The 24,397-nt window shown below is 54.3% G+C and overlaps 1 protein-coding gene across 1 annotated transcript; it reads left to right on the top strand.

Annotated features, from left to right (window-relative positions):
* Positions 1-345: 345 nt before the first annotated feature.
* RUBCNL (rubicon like autophagy enhancer) lies at positions 346-22,792 on the top strand. The gene is made up of 13 exons (XM_028526998.2): positions 346-999; positions 4,201-4,283; positions 4,851-5,070; positions 6,968-7,069; positions 7,557-7,617; positions 8,241-8,373; positions 9,773-9,918; positions 11,703-11,767; positions 14,557-14,795; positions 15,787-15,848; positions 19,279-19,432; positions 20,914-21,004; positions 22,141-22,792. Exons 1-13 carry the CDS (start codon positions 486-488, stop codon positions 22,251-22,253), a joined length of 1,983 nt encoding a protein of 660 aa, XP_028382799.1. The 5' UTR covers positions 346-485; the 3' UTR covers positions 22,254-22,792.
* Positions 22,793-24,397: the final 1,605 nt, after the last annotated feature.

The following is a 24,397-nucleotide window of genomic DNA, read 5'->3' on the forward strand; positions in this document are numbered from 1 at the left end:
ACAAACGAAACAAAAATAAGAAACTGGGAAAACGTGTCTTAACTTTTAGATAATACTCCCATTTTGGGTTGGACATTTAACTTTGTTGGATTAACACACAGATGTTTTGCATTTTTATCTGTTTTAGCAATAGTTTCCTTATACGACTTCATCCTTTCCACAAAAGCAATCTCCTATGATTTTTGTGCTTTGAAAACCCTTTCTTACCCTCTATGTTTGCTGCTAGTTTATGACTAATTTTTTTTTACTTATAAATCCAAATGGACTTACTGTGTTGTTTAGGGCAAAGTACACTCTTTTAATTTAATTTTATTTTTTATCCTGCAAGGAATTTGAAGTTAAAAATGTGACAGAGTCCTTATTTATTGTGACCGGTCCTTGCTCGCTGCAGGTAATCTCCACAGCCCTCCTGCTGGCCACGTGGTGCAGTCCAGGCCCTGATCTGCTCGGACAACGAGACTCTCATCCGCCCTGAGCCCGGGAAGATGGTGTCGGAGTCTTCGGGCCAGCAAGATTCTCCTGTGGACCCCTTGGAAGGGGTCAGCGGTGACTCTGGAGACACTGATGGGTCACCCGGCCTCCTGGACACCGGCCACCTGCCTGGCCAATCAGACATGAAGTTCGCAAGGCACACGGCTGTCTGGATGAACCCCCAGGGTACGCAGGGGCAGGATTTGCCCCTACAGGTGCCCACGGTGGGGAATGGCGGCGGCCTCGTTGTGTGGGATGCCGCCGCTCCCTTGGGCACATCCCCTGGTTCTTTTGAGAGCTCCGTGGTGGAGACATCGCTGCAGAAGGACACCGTGGGCTCCGCGAGCAGCTCCCGCGAGCAGAGCAGGGACTCTGCCTTTATCTCAACGCGAGAGCTGGTCATGCTCCCAGGACGCCGACCTCGGATGTCTCTGCCCCCAAGCTACATGGTGTCGGCCGCTGCCCCGAGTTCCAAGGCCGGAGGCCCTTGTCTGGAGCCTCCCCACCCGATAGCTTCCGCCCGTGCAGGTAAGCCGGTCAGGGGCTGCCCTCATGCCTGTGTGTTCCCGCACTTGCCTCGCCGTGGTCTAAAGGTCGGAAGCCCGTCTCCCTGTCTCCCTCAGGAGACAAACAGGCCGTGGGTGTCCCTGTGACCGGGAGCCTGTCCATCAGCCCATCCAACACTGCCTTTGGCCGCCACCTGGGCCGCCGCAGCCGCTGGCACCCAGCATTTCCTTTCTCCTTCGGTTGCAGGGAAATGCCACCTTAGCTCGACTTAGTTGATAACCAGTGCTGCCTGCCACCTTGGAGCAGGTGTGTGCCTGCAGGGACTTCCCGCTTTTTAAACTGCCTGCGAGGGAGGGCACTGGAAGCACGCTCAATCCACCGCGCTGGCGGCAGGTGCTCGCGGAGAGTGGGTTCTGCCCACGCCAGCGCTTACCGGGAGCCGGGCTCCCCTCACCTGTTCCGTTGACCTGGCCAGAGCGCGAGTAGGAAAGAGTAAGATGTAGCCCTGGCTGGTGTAGCTCAGCGGATTGAGTACGGGCTGCGAACCAAAGCATCGCAGGTTCGATTCCCAGTCAGGGCACATGCCTGGGTTGCAGGCCACGGCCCCCAGCAACCGCACATTGATGTTTCTCTCTCTCTCTCTCTCTCCCTCCCTTCCCTCTCTAAAAAAAATAATAATTAAAAAAAGAGTAGGATGTAAAAACAGTAACCGCAATTCCCCAGAGGCTCTCCAAAACCTTTCTCAAATTTATTTTTATTAAATCAAGGACTGCCATTGCTATGAGGTCATAATGCACGGATTTCTGAAATACTGACATTCCTAACAGGAGATCATCCATGCAAATGCCAGTCAAGAGGCCACAGATTAGTTGTTCTTGTGATCATTCGCAGCATGCTTATTTTATTTTTACATCTTTGCTGGCCTATATGCACACTTTGTGTTAATTTATATTTGTGTTAGAACACTAGTTGAAATAGTCAATGACGTTTTCTCTGTCGAAACCATTTGAAAAGCTGCCTGCCTTCCTATGTGCGTGTGAGTCTGCAGGTGCGTGTGTGTGTGTGTGTGTGTGTGTGTGTCAGAATAGTTGTTTCTCACTGGCAGAAACCAGGTTCCCCCTTCCCTAAAGTCTGGGGTTTATCTGTTCTACTGGAAACTTTGAAAAGTCAACGGTGATGATAGTCTTTTACTATTCGTTGCTTGAGAACAGGAGATTCCCGTGGGCTGACTTTGAGATGAGATCCACGTTGGAGCCGAATGAAACACTCTTGAGTATAGGTCTGTTTTCCATCGTTTTGTTCATCTGCTGGGAAGGTTCTCAGGGAAAAGAGTGATTCGCAAATGTAGTGGTGGCTGAGCAAAAGACGTCTCCTCCTGGGTGGTCTCCCAGGGGAGAGGGAGAACATGGAGAAAAGGGACAGCAGCCCCCCCCCCCATGAAGAGTGACGGTGACAGAAGACATCCTCAGGCCCGGGACACCCCGGCCCCAAACCCTCCGTCGTCTCACTGCACAGGAAGTGGGCCTGTATGTAGCTTTGCCTCTATAGGAAACAGGCACCCCAGCCCCTTCCGTCCAAAGCCAGCGACCCCAGCAACCTTGCAAAGTTCCTTTAAAAAGCCGCTCCATCTTTTGGGAGTGCCTCTTCAACTCGGTGAAGGGGTTCATTCCATGGGATTAAAAAAAAACAAACTGCTGAGCCATCTGGTTCTTTCCCTCTTCGGCGCGGGGCCGCAGTGGGGAAAGCAGGCTTTGGCCACCAGCACGCGGGACTTTCCTGCACCCGCTGTGTCTCCAGCGGCCACGGTGGGGTTTCCTCTCCCGGATTAGCGCAGGGAAAGAGCACGTGAGCTAGTGAGCATTGCCGGGAGGCTGTCAGAATGAGTCCCCAGTTCCTGTGTCTGCATCACGTCTATGCACTGACAAAGCACTTTCACATCCTTTGCCTCCTTTAATCTAACAGAGAGTCCCCCCCAACCCCCCACCCCCCCATAAGGGATGAGGGGGCTGAAATGCAGACGCACGGCCGGGGCATGGGGCCTGCTGGGACGGGAACCCACACCGTCTGATCCGACTCTGTGCTCTTCTCGGTGTGTTCGGGGTCCGGAAATTATGCCCAGGTCCAACCCAGCCAGCCTCCTGACTTTGCAAATGAAGCTTCGTCCGCCTGGCCCGTCCCTGCCCTCTCCCTGCGGTGGCAGAACCCAGCAGGGGGAAGAGGTGCCGTACGGATCTCAGGTCCCTCACGATGCACTACGGAGTCATCGTCCTTTTCAGGAGAAGCGTGCCCGCCCCCGATGGCTTCCGAAGCCAAGCGCTCCAAGGTTCTCCGTGGAGCAGCTGCGTTCTGGAGAGGAGGCCAGGGATTTGGGGGACCCCCTGGCCTCTCCGTTTGTCACCCCGAGTGCTGTGTAGCCCTCAGGATGTCGGCAGCATTTTGTTCCCAAACGACTGGGACGGCCCGGCCCCTGGCTCTCCCGGACATGTTCTGCCTTCCGTGCTGCCGCCGCAAGGAGTCACGTGAGAGAAATCACTGGTGTTTTGCTGGTGCTCCCTGCCAGTAATGGAGTGGCTCAAGGGAGGAAGAACATTTCAGGGAAGCGATGCTGGCATGTGTCAGCGGTTTTGTGCCAACAGGAAGTCTTGGGTCAGTGGCAGCGAGGCGGAGAAGTGATTCCATAATCCTCATGGCTCTGTTTCTAGACTGTTCCCCCATCTCCCTTGGGTGGTTTCCCTCGTCTCTCTCTGCCCGCTTCTCCTCATGGGTCTCCCCCAATGCAGGGGCTCTTCCGTGTCTTCCCCGTCGTTGCAAGGGCCTCTCGTAGAAAGGGTGGACATTAAGGCCATATCTGCTGGCCCGACACTGGGAGGGCCATTCTCCTTCCGTCACCCTTTGCATCCCAGAATCCTGCTTTAAAAAAAAAAGCAACATTGAAAAACCATTCCCTAGAACTGTTTTGTTTTCTTAGATAAACTTTGGACCTCTCATTCTCCATTTTTTTAAAGATTTAATTTATTTTTATTTTTTAGAGAGGGAAGGTAGGGAGAAAGAGAGAGAGAAACATCAATGTGCGGTTGCTGGGGGCCATGGCCTGCAACCCAGGCATGTGCCCTGACTGGGAATCGAACCTGCGATGCTTCGGTTCGCAGCCCTTGCTCAGTCCACTGAGCTACGCCAGCCAGGGCTTCATTCTCCATTTTTAATAACTCGCTGTGTTCGCAGGTGCTGTTCCCGTTGGTAGGAGAAGCATTTCCTTCAATGCCTTCTCCCCAGAAGCATTCATGTTCCCTGTGGATGTAGAAAAGGTGAGTATATATTCTTCTTCTTCTCCTTCTTCTTCTTTCTTTCTTCTTTCTTCTCCTTCTTTCTTCTTCTTCTTCTTTTTTTTTTTTTTTGTACCACAGCAAGCGTTAATCCTTTAGACAATGCTAATCATGGTTTAAATTTGGCAATATCACCCGACGAGGCATGGCCAGTAGGTTTTGCCCAGCATGTGACGGGTAGAGGTGGGGGCTGCTGCCGGGACCCCCAAGCTGAGAAGGCTCAGAGGCAGAGCCTGTGTTCTGCTGGGAAGGCTGCCACGGTGGAGGCGTGAGGTCAGCCTTTGGCCGCCTGCAGCCTAGGGTGTCATCCCACGAGGGATTCAAAGCGGGTTGCCTGTTGATCGAAGTGGGCTAACCCTTATGTCTCCAGAGGATGTGGGTTAGACTCCATTCAGCGACCAATGATAATTCAGTTACAGGAACATTTCCATCCCTGCGCCTTAACTCCCCTTAAATGCAGCTTCTTGAGCTTTGAATCTAAGACCCCCCCCCCACGATGGGAAGAAGCTGATCGGGCGTGTGTCTTAGCTGACGCTCGCTGTCCCGCAGGAAAACGCGCACTTCCAGGCCGCCGACGTCATTATCTCCGCCATGGAGACGATGAAGTGGGACCTCCTGAGCGGACAGCCCGTGGAGAACTGCGGCCCAGACGGCCCAGACGGAGCCAGCAGGTCGCCGGGGAATGACGGCGGTGGCCCCGAAGCAGCCGTCTATACCCAAGGACCACAGGGGGCCGGGTGGTCCGCCTCCTCGGACAGCGGCTCTGAAGGCAAGTGGGCGGGTCACCTCCTCTGTCGAATCTGGAGGTGCGTCTTTAAATCCTCTGTCCAAAGTGTCTTCTCGAACCACCTCTTCCCCCTCACCAGTTCTGCCGCTGGACTGGGGACCCGCTAGCCTGCTCCACTCGGCGGTTCGATGTGTGTGTTTGTCATGGTTTGTCTTCCCCCTTGGACTTCCTCCTGCGTTTCCTTCTGGCAGTGGCTGACCTCTGCCCTCTTCCTTTGTTGTCCGTCCCGTGCATGCTCCCAGCTCCTCCTCCTTTTCCAAGGCATCCTCTTTCCTCCATCCCCCAGACAGGGAGCGCGTGGGGTGCTGGGTGCTGGGCATCAGCAGGTGACAGGGTGGGCTCACCCCCTGCAGGGGCACAGGCAGAAAGGGGGCCAGAGGACCGTGGGGATCCCCAGGGGGCAGGCAGGGCTGGCACGGTGGTGGGGCGCAGAGCAGAAGGGGCTCCAGGTGTGCATCCTGCAGGGGACAGGGGTCCCTCAGGTGAGAACTGAAGATAGGGCTCGTCATTGTCCTGCTGCTGGGCTCCGTCCTCTCCTGTCAGCCCCAGAACCACCTCCTCTTCCTGTATTCACCTCCTGGAGACTCCCCGCCCTCCCCCCCTGCCCCCGCATCTTCCCACCGTTGCCTGTCTGCTGGCCTCTCCAAGGTGTGTTTTCAGTCCTGCACGCCCCGTCTCTCGCGTGCTCCTCGTCGACGGACCACCACGGCCACCTGGACGGCCCCCCAGGGCCTCTAACTTAACGTGTCTGAACTAGTCGTGTCTCCCACTCCCAAGCAGCCCCTTTCTGCAAAAACAAAACAAAACAAGCCCCAGACCCAACCTTTTCAGGAGGGAGGAACTCAAGTCCCAGTGGTACCTGTGTAGCAGACGCCGGGCGTGAAACAGGTGTACAGTAAACTGCCGTGGGACGCACTACTGGGCTCAGATTAAAAGGAACCCTTTTAGACGGAGTGTAGAGCGTCCTCCTGGGACCCCAGCAGTGGGGAACAGGAAGCTGACCTGGGTGGGGGCAGCTCCGGCCTCCGTCTGCTCTGGGGCTCTGTGGCCTCCCACCGTCAGCTGCTGCTCTGCATGCAGTTGCTTCCGTCCCCTTCCACGTCTCCTCAGCCTGACCGCTTCCACTCCTGCCCCCCGCCCCCACGTGAGCCCCGGCATCACCCGGCATCTCCCGGCCTGCTCGGCCAGGGCCTCGCAGCTCAGCCTCTCTTGGCAGGGCCCCAGGGCCAGGCCACCGGGAAGAACACCGAGTGGGGTGGGCTTGGGCCGGGCCTTCACAGCTGGTCAGCTGGCTGTGTGGCCCCCAAGGTGCGCCGGGGGCGGGGAACACACTCTGCTCCACCCCTCCCTGGGAGGCCCCCCCCCCCCGTGGGGAGAAGAGGCTGCCAGGTCACGGTCCAGCATGCCGCCGCGCCGACCTCTGACTCCTCCCGCTCCCCGGTGCCCCTGTTTGTAGTCCACGCACAAATCCGCCCCCACTTCTCAGGAATAGTGGCGCCCCCCACGGGTTCCCCGCACCTGCCTTCCTCCTGGACCACGTAGCAGCCTTCGGGTCTTTACCTGGATCGAACCGGCAGCCTTGGCGAATCGGGACGATGCTCTAACCGACCGAGCTACCCAACCGGGACCAACAGCTGTGTCCATGTCTATGCTATTCCGTGGGTACAGTTTCATGGTGATGATGCTGCACTCATCCGAACGTAGGAACAGCAGAACCTAGCTCCTCGCCTTTTTAAAACATTCTTGAAGCGGCACTTTAGCATTCTTTTTAAAGGAACCTCCCAGCCCCCTTTGTTCCTAGTTCCTGCAGAGTTGGGTGAGGCAGGCCGCCGCGCCCTTGCTTTCCTGCCGGTGAAACCCCCTCCCCCTCTCCCTCTAGGCTGTGCCGTGTTGCAGGTCAGCCCGGCGGCTGGGGCGCCGGACGACGGTGACGAGGTGAAGGAGGGCTGCGCACGTGACTTTGAAGATTTTGTTATTGTCGGTAAGACGCGGGGACCCCTCCGAGGGGACCCGGTACCGCCCTCCTGCCCCTCCCCCCACCGTCGATGGGCCTCACGAGCAACACCCGGGGCAGAGCCATTCCGAGAGGCGCCTCCCCAAACGAGGGCGTGTCCCCGGCGTGAAAAAATAAAGAAAAGGCTCTTGTGTTTCCAATGTCCCGGCGGGGAGCCTCCCGGCTCACGTGTAGGACGGGATGCAGCAGCAGACGCTCGTGGTGGGCTGACGACTGTGTGACCTCCCCGCTCCTTTGGTGAAGTTTCCCGGCAGTGTGTCCCGACAGCCCACGCTTGGTTCCGAGCTGGAGCCTCCCGGTAGACCCCCCGGAGAGCCCCGAGCGTGGCGGTGCTGCGGGATCGGTCCTTTCTGAAATGCGGGGAGCTGCCTGCACGTTCCTCTTAGGGCCCCGACTGTGGTTGCGTGAAGCAGACTGAGCGACCTGGCCGCCCTTTCTCTGGTTTTCCCCGCAGAGCTTGCCGCGTTCAGAGATCCCGCGGAAACCTGCCCCCGTTCCCGCCGCCCCTCGAAGAGGTACCGTGTCTCCCTGGCGCGCCCACCCGCACGCAGACCCCTGGGCCGGCCCCTCGGGGGCGCTCTGCGCGCTGGGCCTCTGGGAACCTCCCGGGCCAAGTTCAGCCACTTCCCGTGACAGGGGCTACCACGTAGAAACGACACCGACACCACTCCAGTTTCTGCAGTGTGTTCATAGTGTTTGAAAGCCTTCGGGATACGTTCTTATTTCATCCTCAGGGATAGGCTGTGGGGGGGGGGGGAGGTGTTTAAAGCCCCATTTCACAGGTGGAGAAGCTGAGGTTTGGACAGGGTGGGCCTCAGGGCCCGGTGCTGTGAAATAAGAGTGGTGGGGTCAGAACTCGGGTCTCCTCCCTCGAAACCCAGCGCGTTTTCACCATTCCTCACAGTCTCGGTGCCCCCCCCACATACACCCCGTCCAATAAATAAATAAAGCTGTGGTGTGGAGCATGGCGGGATCGTAGGGAGGAAGAAAGACCCCTGTTGGTGCCGTGGTTGGTGCTGGTCTCTCACGCCTCCTCCTCTGCGTCTTCAGAGAGGGAAGGAGAGTCAAAACCTGAGGAAGACGCTTCTCCTCCTCGTGCATACAGGCCTTAATTTTTTTTTTATCGCTTACATTTCAGTGTAATTTATGAGCCAGACTTCAATTCTGCGGAGCTCATAGCCCGAGAACTGTACCAGGTGTTCCGGAGGTGCTGGGTGCTGTCGGACGCTCACCACCAGCTGGCCGTGTCGCTGAAGGCAGGGGGCTCAGTAGTAAGTACTGGGGTACACCGGCTTTGAGTGGAGAGCTCCCGAATTTGCATTTCACCTGCTGTTTGCTTCAGACTCGGAGGTGTTTCCTTTAGAGTCACTGGGCGCCGGGGGAGGGCTGCAAAAGCAGGGTGCATCTCAACCCCACCGAGCATTTGTCATGCGCCAGGGACTGTGCTCTGCAATCCCCATGTCAACCCTCAGATGTGTCCTGTGAGGCAGAGGCTCTCGTCGTGTTTATTTTAAGGTGTTAGTTCCAGACCCCAGCGGGGCTGGTCAGTGTGGAGCAGGAGTCATGTCCCAGGCTGCCGAATTTCTTTTCTGTCCTTACCTGAGGAGATGTGTAGTGATTTGAGAGAGAGAAAGAGAGAAACATCAATGTGAGAGAGAAACATCAATCGGGTTGCCTCCTATATGCGCCCCGACTGGGGAGGCCGAACCTGCAGCCCTGGCATGTGCCCTGACCGGGAATCAAACCCCGTGACCTTTTTTTGGTGCATCGGATGGTGCTCCAACCAACTGAGCCACCTGGCCAGGGCCAGGTGGCCTCATTCGAAAGTCCGGGTCCCTGTTGAACTCTGCCCTTGGACTGCATGCCACTCGCTGGGGATGGAGAGCTCAGTGCAAAGGCTAAAATAGAAATAGGCCCCCTTAACCCAATAAATTCAATGTGAAGGAAGGGAGGGAGGGAGGGAGGGAGGAAACAGAGGTGGGCAAAAAGCACTCTGGAGATGCAAAGGAGGCAAAAGCCAGCTGGAACAAGTGCTATGCAGGTGTGAGGTGCTTCCTGAGCAGAGTGATTTGCTGGGGTTGGACAGCGTGTGTGTGTGTGTGCGAGTATGTGTGTGTGTGAGAGAGAGAGAGAGAGAGAGAGAGAGTCAATGGGGGTGGGAGGGGGAAGACAGTGTCGGCCTTCCTGGGAAACGAGGGTGGAATGCTGCTCGTGGCCCAGTCACGGAGCACACAGAATGCCTGTCGTCGCAGGGGCGTGGATGGTGAATGACAACAGGACAGTCTCCTGGCTCAGAGGAGAGCCCAGCTCTTAAACGAGCTGTTTCGGGGTGCGTCTGCCAGCCCCCCGGGGTTCGGATGGGCAGCATCTGCTGGCCTGTGGATTTAAAGGGGCCTGGCTCCTGCCACCCATAACGGCTTCCCAGGCCCCAGTGTCCTGCCTGCAGTCACCTGAGGCCTGGAAACAAATGAAATGACGAACAGAACTCAGAAAGTAGGAGAAACGACCTCAGCTGGATGGGGTTTTAAGCAATTGTTCTGCAGATGGCTCTGGCTGCGTGCAGAGCTTTCGCCCGGTCCTTTCGTTCAGTTGAAAGCAGTTTCAGTTTCTCGTGGTACATTTTAACGGGCCCGTTCAAGTTGTTTCCAAACCCCCTTCTGTATCCTGCAGGTTGTGAACGAAGAGCGTGCCCAGAAAGACTTGGAATCCAGCGAGGAGTTCGGAGAGGAAATTCAGTTTAAGTCCAGGATCAGAGGGACGGAGGACTGGGCGCCCCCTCGATTTCAAGTCGTATTTAATGTTCACCCGCCGCCCAAGTGAGTCGGGTCGCCGTGTGCACTGCCGACAATGCAGTTACACAGGCTGTGATGGCTCTGTTACCCGCACTGGGGTTCCTGGGGTCCCCGAGACAGAGATGGAGAGGAACCCCAGGGAAATTTCAGACAGATTTTATTGAACTTATGCCCCAACACAAGGGAGGCAGCATAGACGACAGGGAGGTCCTGTAAACAGGCACGGGGGGGGGGGCGGGCAGGGGCTGGCTCTACTTGGCCCCTTGTAGAAGCTGGGGACGAAGCAGGCTTGGGGGAAAGGGCAGGTTTTGGGGGAGTGACTCCATTTTGCAGTTGAGTTGCCTGGTAACTGTGCACCCGCCTGTGCTGAGCGGGGGCAAATGGGAGACTCCGTCCTAGGGCGGCCGTAGAGAGGTCAAACCTTGGTCCCCTGTGAATGTGGGCCGGTGGTTCCAACACCTGCGAGAGAGCAGGTGGTTGGAAGGGAGGTAACACCAGCTACCTCTGTGTTTTTGAGTAGGGAGTGGAGGGGTGGTGACATTCCTGGGGTTGGCTCATTTGGCATTCCTTCCGGACACCTGGTCTTAACTTGGCTTATTACCTACCTGGTATTGTTTTTCTTCCCTGGGCCCAAGTCCCTAAACTGCCTGAGTTCCCACCCGGCTCTGTGTAAGTCGGTGAAAGAAAAAAACAATACACTGAAGGACAAAAAACCCTCGTTTTAGGAAAAGCTAAGCTGGGCATGTTTTTCTCCCAGCTTCCTTGGCACCTGTGTCTCATGGGCTTTGGGGGGACTCTGTGAGTTTTGGTAAATGGAGAACTTAACTACAAGTCCTCAATTGTGAGCATTGCCTCGCAACGGCAATAGGTGTGAAGGGGGTTTTTAAACGGGTGAATGTTGAACCTGAAAAATCATACACCATAATGTTAAAAGGCTAGTCTTTCCTATTTTTCCATGCAATGGAAACTAAAAATCAATGAGTAATTTTTTTTAAGGAAACTCAGTCTCAGGGAGAGCTCCCGTCGTTGAGAAAAGGCTCACAGGTAGGGTTCTGCATGTTTTTACCATGGCCATTTTTAATAACGCTGAACTATAGTAAAATTTCGTAACTAATTGCATATGTCCGAATCATAGGTGAAGCATGGCACCAAAGTTCAAAAGAAAAAAACACTTCACGAGATGGCCTCTCACCAGAAATGTTGTATAGTTTTGTCTTCCATGGTCTCTCATTTATCTAAATTTCTTTGGACCACCCGTGAACTTCCCAAGTACATCCCCTCCTGATGCCTCTGCCCTGCACCTGCCCCACACTGCCCGCCGCCAGCTCTCTCTGGAGGGGGAGTCCTGCGCCCACGCAGTGGGGAGCCCCCAAGCCCCTGGTGGACGTGTTCTGTGTGGTACTGGCTTCCACCTTAGTGGTAGCAGGGGCTTTTAACAGACCCAGAAATCGTGACTGAATGGTTCTATTTCTTTTTTTTAATATTTTATTTATTTATTTTTAGAGAGGGAAGGGAGGGAGAAAGAGAGAGAGAGAAACATCAATGTGCGGTTGCTGGGAGTCATGGCCCGCAACCCAGGCATGTGCCCCGACTGGGAACCGAACCTGCGACACTTTGGTCCACAGCCCGCACTCAATCCACTGAGCTATGCCAGCCAGGGCAATTCTATTTCTTTCACAAGTGAAAAACAACAAAATTAAGGGCCCGAGCCAAGAAAAGTACCTTGATGTCAGTGTATCGTTCCAAGCAGTGAAACATGCTCCCTTGGCCTTCTCTGAGACGCCCCTGTCATTGTCTTCTGTCCTCAGGAGGGAGCTCGTGGTCGCAGCCCAGAATTTCTCGTGTGCAGGCTGTGGAACTGCAGTAGAACCCAGTAAGTGTGGGAATGACCGCCGGCTTACTCTATGGTGGACAGGGTAGAGCCTGGCCGAGGGGGGCAGGGCGCTGATGGTGCAGGAGAGGCCTTTGGCGACGAGCCAGTCTGAGAGCTTCGGACCGTGGCCCTCTGGTTCCCAAAGGGGCCACTGAGACGTCCGGGGTGGGGTGATGGGACTGGCCTCCCAGACTCACCTGCTAGCTCCATGCCCACCTGGTGCTTGGCTGCAGCCCCATGGCCTCCCTGCCGGTCCTCGGTCCTTGGAGGTGGCAGGCTCACTCCTGGCTTGGAATGCCAGCCACCCCCAAGGCAGCTTGCCTGCCTGCCTTCCTTCCTTCTATCCTTCCTTCCTTCCTTCCTTCCTTCCTTCCTTCCTTCCTCCCTCCCTTCTTTCCTCCTTTCTTCCCTCCCTCCTCCCTCCCTCCCTTCCTTCATTCTTCCCTTCCTTCCTTCCTTCCTTCCTTCCATCTTTGCCCAGGAGCCCTGGTGTGTCCCCCACTGGCCCCCCGCAGATGTGTGCATGCTGTACGACCCTCCCTACTTCTGTTTCACCGTCCTCCTGAACGGCCCTCCCAGACGTTAGCGGTGTTTGTCACTGCCGTCCTTCTCCCTCATGGGCTCTCAGTTCCACCAGGACGGGAGAGTTGTCTCTTTCACTCGTGGCTTTCACCCCGGCTCCTAACAAGGGTGTCTGGCTTCACACAGTCGGTCCCCAAAAGATAAATTTGTCAAAGGATAGAACAGCTTACCAAGGAGCTAGCCAAAACTCCTTCAAGGAAGGGGGGTTGCAAAGGGGCCTGAGGGGATCATTCCTGGGCCAGCGGAGGCCTGGAAACTCAGGCTTCCCCAAGTCAGAAATGCAGGTCGCCCACTCGAGACCGGGAATCACTCGGTCCATGGGTCTGGCCCAAGGAAGACGGGGAAGAGGGGCTCCGCAGAGGAGGGCCCCCTGGACCATTGAGAAGCAGTCTTGGAGGAAAGCGACTTTGAGGGAGTGCACCCCAAGAACTAAAGATCTCTCTGGGCTTCGTTCCACCACGGTGATGGATGATGCCCCCCCAAACCTCACTGCTGTGACTAGTTTTACTGAAACACCTCACCTTCCCGGTGTCACAGGGACCCTCTCTCTCTGGTCCACTGCATGCCGGTGCCTCCCTGACAGTGAGTCAGAAACGAGGGACAGAGGACTCTGGTTCCCCCGACTCATCACGTACTTCCCCAAATCCACTGGAACTCGGACACGTGTGCCCGCACCACTGTGCGCACAGTAGCCGGGGCCCCTCCCTCGGGGAACCTGCCCACAGGAAGGCACAGTCATCAGCCGAGTAAACATCAGGAAGGACTCACACAATGAAAGAGAAAGTCGAGAGTGCCCGGCCGGGATTTGTAGCGAGGGAAACTGATGGGGGGTGGGGGAAGTGAGAAGTTCTGGAAGGAAGTGATTATTCCCAGAAGGGCGGGGCTGGGGGGGGTAGGGAGTGGAGCAGGAGCCACCATGCACAAAGCCCACTGCAAAGCAAACCTGAGCCCCGGAGGGTGAGAAGGAGAGAAGCCAGGTGGCCGGCAGCCCACAGACTCGAGAGGCATTGTCCACAGGGCAAACAATTCTGGGCTTTTCGTGTGAAGTCCCCATAGTTGTTAGGATAATTTTTAAAAACTTTTCATTTTGAGATGATTTCAGGCTCCCAGAAGAGTTGTAAAAATAGCACAGACATCCCGTGCATCCATCCCACAGCTTCCCTATGTAACGTAATAATCACAGTGTCCTTATTAAATCTGAGAAACATGCATCATTGCCCTCCTGTGAAGCTACTACAGGCTGGATCCGGATGTCGTGAATGACCTTTACCTGTTGTAGGGTCCCGTCCGGAACGCCACCTTTGAACTTAGTTGGCGCATCTGCCGTCTCTCACACACACACAGACGTTTGAAAAGAGAGCAGCAGACAACCATTACAATGCCTCGTACTGAAGCGCGTTCTAACGATAGGCTCGTGAACCGTTACCACGCCGAAGAAAATAACGCTTCTGTAACATGGTCTAGTACTAGTCCTTATTCACTGCTGTCCTACAGACGTCATTCACGGCTCCTCATTTTTCTTCCCCAGTCTCCACCAAGTCTCGCCCATCGCATTCAGCTAGCATTGCTCTTCTGTCGGCTTTATTCTCATACTGCACTGTCCAGTACGGCCACCACTAGCCCCTGTGGCTGCTTAACGTCAAATTAAAATGAATGCACATTAAAAATCTCGTTCTTCAGCGAGTCTAGCTACTGTTCAAGTGCTGAACAGCTTCAGGTGGCTGGTAGCTGCTGCCTCGGACGGCACGGGTGGAGAATATTTCCATCCTCGCCGAGTTCTGCTGGACAGCAATGGCCTAGAGTTTTTGCCCCCTATTTTTTCCTGGGATGCTGCCTTTTCCCAAGATGAGAACCACCGCGGTTGAGAGCCGGGTTTCCTTGCCTGAGCGCTGTTGTTTTGTGGAGGCTGCCCTCTGGCGCACGGGAGGATCTGCAGCAGCTTTTCTAGAAGCCACTAGCAGCTTTTCAACCCAAAATGTCTTGAGATGTGACAATCCCGCTGTAGTTTGGGAGGGTTTTGCTTCCCCCATGTCTGTGCCCCCAAAGCAAAGCTCGTGCATGGCGGGGATTTGGGGCCTGCAGCCCCTGCTCGGCTTTCCCAGCTGCCATGGGGGGCAGGACAGCTTCCGCAGCACCCCAAGCCTGGCCCTTGGGCGGGACCGGCTTTCCGCGTCCCCCCCACAATGGATCCGTGCTCACCTCCGCAGAGTTTGTGAAGCGGCTGCGGTACTGCGAATACCTGGGCAAGTACTTCTGCGACTGCTGCCACTCCTACGCCGAGTCCTGCATCCCCGCGCGCATCCTCGCCAGCTGGGACTTCAGGAAGTACCACGTCAGCAACTTCTCCAAGCAGCTGCTGGACAGCATATGGCACCAGCCCCTTTTCAACGTGCTGAACGTCAGCCGCGGCCCATGCGCGAAGGCCAGGAAGCTGGACGCCGTCGTGGTGAGCAGCTGGTTTTTTGGGGCGGCCGAGAGGGGATCGGTCCAGGCAGACCCTCGGAGGGACGGGCTTACCGTGCCTGTCCAGGGGGTGGAGCTGACGCCTCAGGGCCCGGCTGCGCTGGCTGGTGCAAAGGCACGTGCCAGGTTTTATACTTACGCACAGTTATGCATTTACCCAGCGCCTTTTCATTTATTATTTTATAGAAATAAACGTGGGGTATGTCTGAGTGTACAGTAAGACTTGAAGCATGTCGTGAAATGATTATTGGCCAGTTCCCACATCCACACAGTGACGGAGCGTAGCGAGAGCACCTGAAGTCCCCTCTGCTAGGAGATTTCCAGCGTTCCATACGGTGTTGTTAACTAGGGTCCCCACGCTGTGCATCAGACCGCCAGACTTACTCATTGTAGTAAATGCGACTATGTGCCCTAGGACCCCGGTCTCCCCATTCCCTGCACCTACCCCCCAGCCCTGCCTCTGGGAACTGGCGTTTAAGTCTCTGCTTCTATGAGGTTAACATTTAAAATTCCACACACCAGGGAGACCAGGCAGTTTTTCTTCTCTCTGTGTCTGGCTTATTCCAGTGTGGGATTCTCTACGTTATTGGAAATGACAAGACCCCCTTCTTTTATACAAAATTATGTGTATTTCTCCCATCCAAGTACTAACCAGGCCCGACCCTGATTAGCTTCCGAGATCAGACGAGATCGGGCGCGATCAGGGTGGTGTGGCCATAGACTGGAATTATGTGTATTTCTTAGAGGCCTCCAAGGTGGTATGAACTTCAGGGTCCACAACACCTGGGTCCATGCTGGCCCACCCGTGAACCTTGACTCAGCCACGCACCCCTGCTGCGTAGACTGGGTTTCAAAGGCTCGGGTTCCAGAGTTGCGGCGTTTCAAGGTTTGAAGTAATGCCTCAGTGTGATGTAGACGTGTCCAGTGTCTCTGATCACATTGTGAGGACCCCATTTCATTGTGTCTTCCCTTAGGAAATCCAGGAGCAGCTGTTTCATGTCAAGAAGCTACTGAAGACCTGCCGATTTGCTGAAAGGTACCGCCGTGGGCTGGGCTGGTCTGGGCACGTGAGTTGGGAGGACCCGTACCCTGCACACTGGCTGATGTTCTGCGTGCCTCCTGGTCCGGCCCCTCCAATACACAGAGCCTCTCAGCACAGGGCAGTTGTCCCTTGGTGTCTGTGGGGGACTGGTTCCAGGCACCCTCTGTGCCCCCTGCACTACCAAAATGCTCAAATCCCTTTTAAAAAATGGCATAGTATTTGCATATAACCTGTGTTTGTATATAGGCTATAGCTGGGTATGCCTACAGATAAATCACTTCATTCACGGGAATTCAGCGTAGTGCTTGGCACACGGCAAATTCAAGCCTTGCTTTTTGGAACTTTCTGTGTTTTTTTTTCCCTGAATACTTTTAATCTGGGCTTGGTGGAATCCTTAGATGCTAAACCCAACCTGCGAATACGGAGGGCCGACTCTTTCCTTGGGCACCCAGACCCTCTCTTTAAAGTTATTAAACCCTCTGGCTCAGTAAGAGTCCATCTACTCTGTTAAGAAGAGCGAGTCAGTGCAAGGACGAAGAGACTGTAGCCAGTGGCCTTTGTATTATTTTTAAATTGTGGTAAAATAAACATAATATAGAATTTCCCACCTTAACCATGTTTAAGTATACGGTCAGTGGAGTTAAGGACACTCATATTGTTGTACAGCCGTCACCCCCACCCATGCCCAGAAATCTTTTCATCTCGAGAAACTGAAGCTCTGTGGCCTTAAACACTCACCCGCTAGCCCCTCCTCCCCACAGCCCGTGACAACAACTGATCTACTTTATGCATCCACAAATGTGACGACTCCTTATTTCACTCAGCATAATGTCCTCGAGCTCCGTCCAAGTTGTCCACGTGTCAGAATGTCCTTCCTTTTTAAGGTGGAATGTATGTATTGTACACACCACCTTTTGTTCATTTGTCCATCTGGGGCTGCTTTCCCTTTTCGGCAATTGTGACTAGTGTTTCTGTGAGCATAGGGGTTCTGATGGCTCTTTCAAAGCCCTGGATAGAGCAGCATGTCAAACTTTTATTGGCCACATAGTATTCTAGGTGATGATGTGGTGATCATTTAGCTATTGTCCAATTAGGACAAATAGATTTTAAATCTCTTAATATTAAAATAGATTTTAAGCCCTGGCTGGCGTAACTCAGTGGATTGAGTGCGGGCTGTGAACCAAAGCATTGCAGGTTCGATTCCCAGTTAGGGCACATGCCTGGGTTGCAGGCCACAGCCCCCAGTGGGGGCCACATGAGAGGCAACCACACATTAATGCTTCTCTCTCTCTTTCTCCCTTCCTTACCATTAAAAAGAAAAAAGTAAAAAAAAAATAGATTTTAATGTTTTTATTAGACCTAATAGAGTTTTAATATTTAATAGATACTTAAATATATTTCTAATCTTTTGTTATTTAAAAAACTAGTTACCTAGAATAATACCCCCTAAGTTCATTCATGTTTTTGCAAATGGTGAGATTTCATTCTTTTCCATGGCCGAGTAGTGTTTCGTTGACTATATGCACCCCAGCTTCTTTGTCCAGTTGTCTGCGGATGGGCTCTCGGGTTGCTTCCACAGGTTGGCTGTTGTGACTAGTACTGCAGTGAATGCAGGGGTGCACACCTCTTTTTAAATCGGTGGTTTGGGTTTCTTCAGATAAATACCCAGAAGTGGGATTGCTGGGTCATATGGAAAGTCTGTTTTTAACTTTTTGAGGAACCTCCATCCTGTGAAATGAGTCAGTCAGAGGTAGACAAAGACCATATGATTGTACTTAACCTGTGGAGTCTAAAAATAAACAAACTAGATGTGTCAGGGAGATGAGCCACTATGCTGGACACCTGAAATTCATACAATACTGAATGTCAACTGGTACTGAAAAATGTTTTAAAAATTAAAAACCTAGGTTGTAGCTGAATCTCTGCCCACACGCATAGGAATGTCCTTAGGGTAAACTTCTGGAGGTGGGTTTTCGGGAGGTGGTGCCCATAAAGATATAGGCATGAGTTTTTTAGCAGAGACAGATTTTTTTGAAGATTTTATTTATTTATTTTTAGAGAAGGAAGGGAGGGAGAAAGAGAGAGAAAGAGAAACATCATGTGCAGTTGCTGGGGGTCATGGCCTGCAACCCAGGCCTGTGCCCTGACTGGGAATCAAACCTGCGACACTTTGGTTCACAGCCTGTGCTCAATCCACTGGGCTACGCCAGCCAGGGCGAGACAGATATTTTTAAGTGGAGACAGAGTAGGTCACTCAAGGAGTTAAGACTATTTGCTGTAATAGGAGCACAGGTTTGAAGTCCTTTTGCTGTGTTTCAAGGCTTCTTTCCATTTCTGATCTTTACATCATGACGATGTATTACTTTGGAGTGAAATTTCTTGGGGAGGAGCGTGTCTCCTGTAGTCACTTGGCCTTGAGGTCTACCTCGTGGCATTGGGTGACAGGTTAATTACCCCTCAGACGCTTTGTTTTCTTGTCTGCAACATGTACCAATGCCTACAGTCCTACCATCCACAGCAGTTTCGTGGACATCCATCCTGCGCTTCCCACTAAAATATCAGTGGGACTCATGTAGCGTTCAGAAAGAAAATCAGCGCGACAGCTCCTGGCTGGATGCGAGTTCGAGAACAGTGTACTGAGCCCTGAGGGTGCAGAAGAGCATTTAGTTCGTGAGGGAGGGGGCAGGGAGCGGGCAGCCAAGGCTTCCGGAGACAAAGCTGAGCTGGAAGAGGAAGCAGCGTGAGCAGGCGCCCGGAGCTGGACGGAGCATTAAATGTGGTTCGTTCTGGCTAGAAGGGCAGTCCAGTGTGGGCAGTGGCTGGCTTGGGAATGCAGTGTGTGGTGGTGCTGCTCCCTGATTTAGAGAATTTGGGAGGGGATCAGGAGGGTTTAGGGAACGTCACACTCGGTTTCAAAAGCCCTTGGGACAGCCAAGTGCCTATGACAGGAGCCCACAGTTGGATACCTGCATCTTAAGCCCCATCCCCAACTCGAAGATTTGGAAGTTTCGTGCCTGCGCATGAGCAGTCATTTCTGCACCAGCTGGGGCACCTGTCAGTGGCAGGCTGGGAGTGGGGCTGGGAGCAGCAAGGCAGTGAGTTGTTCATCCCAGGAGGCGTTTCTAAGACTTGAAACAACATCCGGTTTTCTCTTGCTCGGTGCGTGCATGGGCAGGCTGCAAGGGGCACGCTTCTCTCCCGGCTTCGTTGTCTGAAGTCAGTGTTTGTGGCATTTTAACTGCTTGGCCTGCAAAAGCAAATTTGCCAGATGTCAAGGGATGAGCGAGGTGCACTCATTCTTGGGGCTGTTTAAACAGTCTGAGTTAAAGACGCCAGTGTGCGGGCCGCTCAGCACCCCTCCCACCACCACCCCCCCGCCCCTGTGGGGTGTGTCCCTGAGTCCTCCGTGTTTCCTCCCTGGCAGGGCATTAAAAGCGTTTGAGCAGGTGCCCAGACACCTGACGGAGGAGCTCCATCTGTTCTCCCTGGAAGACCTGGTCAAGGTCAAGAAAGGGCTGCTGGCCCCCTTGCTCAAGGACGTTCTGAAAGCCTCCCTCGCCCACGTGGAGGACTGTGAGGTGAGGTTCCTGGGGGTGGGGGGTGCGGGGGTCCCTGAGCTACTTCGCATGCATTCAGGGCCTGCACTGCACATTGTTTAACCCTTATGAACCCTGATGGAAGTGCTGGCAGTGGTATTTCCAGGTGGGAGACACAAGGTTCATGGCTGTTAAGTCACAGGCCAAGGTCATCCTGCTGGTAAGTAGCAGGGCTGGGATGCACACCTGGGCTGAGCAACTTCTCACTTGGGGTAGACTCCCATCTGCCCTGGTAGGGCAAACACAGCAGTGTTGACTCAGCATCCGATGGTGCGGGAGCTCAGATCGACTCAGAATCCGTGTTTAAAATCTTGGTCTTGGACTTCCGGCCGAGATGGAGACGTAGGTAGACACACACTGTGCCTCCTTGCACAACCAAAAGAAGGACAACAACAAATTTAAAAACAAAAGACAACCAGAACTGCCAGAAAATCAAACTGTATGGAAGTCCGACAACCAAGGAGTAAAGAAGAAACACTCATCCAGACCAGCAGGAGGGGTGCAGACATGCAGCTGGGTGGAGGGGTCCTGGCAAGGCGGCGGCTGGAGAACCTGGGATCCCACATCCGTGTGTGGATAAACTGGGAGGAACAACTGGGGAGTGAGACAGACCTGCAACCCAAGTTCCCAAGGGGGAAATAAAGCCTCAAACCTCTGACTGAAAACACCTGTGGGGGTTGACACGGCAGCAGGAGAAACTCCCAGCCTCACAGGAGAGTCTGTGGGAGAGACCCACGGGGTCCTAGAACATGCACAGACCCCGATAAGGTCAAGTTAAAGGAATTCATCATCACCAAGCCCTTATTATGTGAAATATTAAAGGAACTTATCTAAGAAAAAGAAGATAAAAATATGGGCAGTGAAATGACAAAAAAAAAATCACAGTTATTAACAGCCAAACCTAAAACAAAAACAAAACCAAAAACGAAGTAAGCAAACAACTAGAACAGGAACAGAATCACAGAAATGGAGATCACATGGAGGGTTATCAGCGGGGAAGTGAGAGAGGGGGAAAGGTACAGAGAATTAGTGGCATCAGTGGTAGGTAGAAAATAAGACAGGAGGTTAAGAATAGTATGGGAAATGTAGAAGCTAAAGAACTTACATGTATGACCCATGGACATGAACTAAGGGGGGGAATGCAGGTGGGAGGGGGTGTGCAGGGCAGAGGGGAATAAAGACGGGGAAGTGGGACAACTGTAATAGCATGACCAACAAAATACACTTAAAAAAAATCATGGTCTTGCTCTGGTGCCTGAGTCAACTCGACGTGAAACTTCTCCATGCCGAAGCACATTGGTGCTTCTGATCCATCCTGGGGAGCATAACGTCCTGTTCCTCCCGGATGCTGGAAGCGTAGACACTTAAAAATCGATGCCTTTAGAGTTCTGTAAAAGCGGTGACTCCGATCCTCCATCCAGAGAGGCATTGCCAATGACGATCTGAACTGTCGCCCCTCACAGCTGTGTCAAGGAAAGGGCTTCATCTGCGAATTCTGCCAGAGTACAGCCGTCATCTTCCCGTTTCAGACCACAACGTGCAGGAGGTGTTCAGGTATCGTAATAAGTTAGTAACATAAGCTTTGGAGCTTGCTTAATAATGAGGTGCGCAGTTAACAAAAGTGTATTAACAAGCACAAACTTAACTTAAGCTTCAAGCTAGCCAGGTAACATTAATGTCAATGATAACGATGCTGGTGTGTGCTTACAGGCTAAATTGGAGCTGATCGAGTTTAGGGGGCACGGGGAGGAGGAGGATTTGGTTGGGACAGGGGTCAAGGGCGATGTCTCCTGGTGCAGGGTTTGTAGAGAGGTGGACCCTGTTTTGCCTGAGCCCCACTTCTTCGACATCAGGACGAGCTACAGCACCCCATTTCGTGACTGCACCCTGGTCACGCCCAGCCCTGAAGGGTTATCTCTGGCTCCTCTTGCGTTACGATGGCGGAGCCCAGTCGTTGTCATGGAGACCATAAGGTCCGCAGAGCCTAAAACGTTTGCTGTCCGGCTGCTTCCAGGAGAGGCTGGCAGAGCCGCTCCTGCTGCCTGCGCGCCCCAGGACACCCCGTGGTCTCCAACCTGCCTCCTGGCAGAGGTCTGGCCCAGAAATCTGCTTCCGTCCGTGATGTGGGCAGGCCCTCCTCTCAGACCGCCCGGGTGGCGTCTCCCCTGACTCACGAGACAGGGTTACAGTGGGGGCTTCTCAGCAGGGACACTTGGAGGCAGGGTTTCGCATGCAGAGGCCCCCTGGGGCGTGTCCTTGGGCTCTGCACCCGTACACCGTGGTGAGAAGGCAGCGGGGCCAGGCAGCGGGGGAGGCTGACCCGGCTGTGGGTGAGTGAAGGCCCAGCCGGTGTCACGGGGAGCTCTGAAGCCACGTCGTCTCAGGCCGAAGACAAGGGGCCAGCAAGTCTTTAAACCCCACGTTGACCAGCCCGTCATCCCTCACACAGACTGGCGCTACCAAGGGACATGACCTTGAGTGTGGCAGTGCCCTCCCGTTAGGGCCGTTCCCAGAGAAGGGGCTCCACCTGCCGAGCAGCTGCAGGGGGTGCCCCTTGGGCAGAGCTGCAGCGTCCCCTCCTCTGGTAACCTGTCGGAGACCTTCCAGTCCCCCGCCCACCTGCAAGGGTCTGGTCTCTGGACTCGGCCCCCTCTGTCCCCTTGGCTGATGGCCGCCCTCTGTGCTTGCAGAGTGCAGGGCCTGCTTCCACAAGGAGTGTTTCCAGGCCTCCCGGTGCCCCCGCTGCGTGCGGATCGCAGCCAGGAGACGACTTTCAGAAAGCCTGCCCTCGGCGGCGACGTGACACCCGGAGCCCTGTGACAATGGCCACGACACGCCCTCTCGCACACCGGCGTGTGTCCACTGTGGACGCCAGGACTGTTTCAGATGCTGAGGATTGTATAATGAGAAGAAAGACAGCCAATTTTCTCTTCCTTGTGTCATTAATACGTTCAAAGAATTCAGACTCTTAGTCCCGAGAGAAGGGTTGTGACTGGCAGCTTTGTTTACAAATGCTCAGTGTTTTCGCTGCTACTGTTTTTTTAAGACGTTTTGTAAAAAATATTTATATTGTATTTGAATGGTTGTATTTAACGCATGTGGGAGCTTATTTTTTTTTTTTTATGAATTGTAACTGACAAGGTGAATTACTCAGTCCCTCTTCTGGTGAAGCTTGTTTGTGAGCTGGGTTGGAACTTCCACTGACCTGAAACGCAACCCGAATCGAATCCCCTTGCTCAGGCTGGATTTTCGGCCTCAGTGCCTTTTTGTATTGTGTCGGCCCTCCGGTCTTTATTACCCCAGGGTTTGCTTAGAGAGGCCCCATGTTTATTGCCCCAGGGTTTGCCTAGAGAGATCCCGTGTTTATTGCCCCAGGGTTTGTGCCGAGAGGACCCATTTCCTCTGTAGCTCATCTGTTTCAAGATGAGTCCGAGTTGCTTAACCACCTGGCAGGCACCGTTTGAGGAAGTGACCCCCGAGGGCGCCCCTGCCCCCAGCTCCAACCAAAGCTGTTTCTGTCACCTGCATCCAACACACTAAGCCGAGGGGACATGTGGGTGAGCAGAACGCATCCCTGCCCTTTGGGGGGTCGTCTCGTAGATGCAAAATGGAATGTGAGATATTCGAAGACTTAAATAAGATGTGGGAAACCATCGTCAGTAGCCATGTGATAAAGGTCGCCCCCAACCCCATCCAGTCCTGGGTGTGTGTTTCGTTCCGTTGGAGGCCGCTGAGCACTTGAAAGACGTGAGTGTCCCCTATCGTCCCGGCGTCTTCTCACCCTGTCCCTTGTTTTCCCCTCCCGCCGCCTCTGCCAGCCCTGTGCCCCCGTTGGTGATGTAAGCCGTGTCTCTTTCAAATGGGAATATTGTCACAGGGGATATGGTGAAAAGGATCGAAATTAAAACAATGTTTTATGCTTGCCTGTACCTTCTATGCCATGTTAGGAATCAAGGGGCAGGGTGTACCTCGATATTCCTTCGAACAGCTCAGTGAAGTTCACGTCCATATCCCCATTCTACAGGCAAGGAAATCGAGGCTTCAGAAACAGCCACGACGCACCCAGGTGCCCCCGAGGGGTGTGTGGCAGAGCTGGGCTCGGCCCTGGACTCGGCCTGCCCCCAAAGCCCGTGCTCCTACGCCCCACCTCTTCTGCATTCCCCCTCTGAAATAATACGAGCCGAAGCAACTTGAACTTGTCAGCACTGCTCCAACCCCAGTCAGCGGCATTGGGTTGAGTGCTCGCTCCCTTCGCTGGGCATTGATGTAAGTGTCTGTGGCACCTGCATCACTGGAAGGTGTCTGTGTCTGTAAGGTGCTGAGGGTGTTGGCGGCGGGGGGGGGGGGGGGGGGGGGGGGTGCATCTCTGATGTGAGAAAGAAGGCGCAGCAGCTCCCAGGAAGGGATGCTCTTGACTTTTAATCTGGAGCACGAACGAAGCCATGGAAACAGCCACTCCGCGGATTTGGCTGAGAGGCAGCTACTCCCCCCCCGCCCCCTGGGGGCAGCAGAGAGACTGCTTCCCGGCGGCCTGCGAGGTGCGTGCTGGAACAGAGAAGTGGCTGCAGCCCACAGGCAGCGCCCTGCCCTGCGGGGAAGTGATTCCCCGTGGCCCGTATTGCTCTTTAATGGGATTCGCTCCTCATGTGGTTTTTGCCTGCGACGCTTCGGCCGCCCCAACGAGGAGGAAGACTTGCACTTTCTCGTCACAGTGTCACCCACCGGGAGGCGTGGAGTTGCCGTGCTGTGACCCCAGTGATTCGTTTCCTGCCTTGGGAAGCTGCAGGGGCGTGTTCTTCATTGTCACGACCCCCCCCCCCCCCCCCCCGCAGCAGGTGGGGTGTTATATGGTACGGGGTTGGGGGGGGGGGATGCAGGGAGCGAGGGGCGTGAGGCACCCCGCAGATGTTCCGGTGGGTCGGCCAGGGTGAGGCCTGTGGGGCGGAC

Source organism: Phyllostomus discolor, chromosome 11 (assembly GCF_004126475.2).
Source record: "Phyllostomus discolor isolate MPI-MPIP mPhyDis1 chromosome 11, mPhyDis1.pri.v3, whole genome shotgun sequence".
Lineage (NCBI taxonomy): Eukaryota > Metazoa > Chordata > Mammalia > Chiroptera > Phyllostomidae > Phyllostomus > Phyllostomus discolor.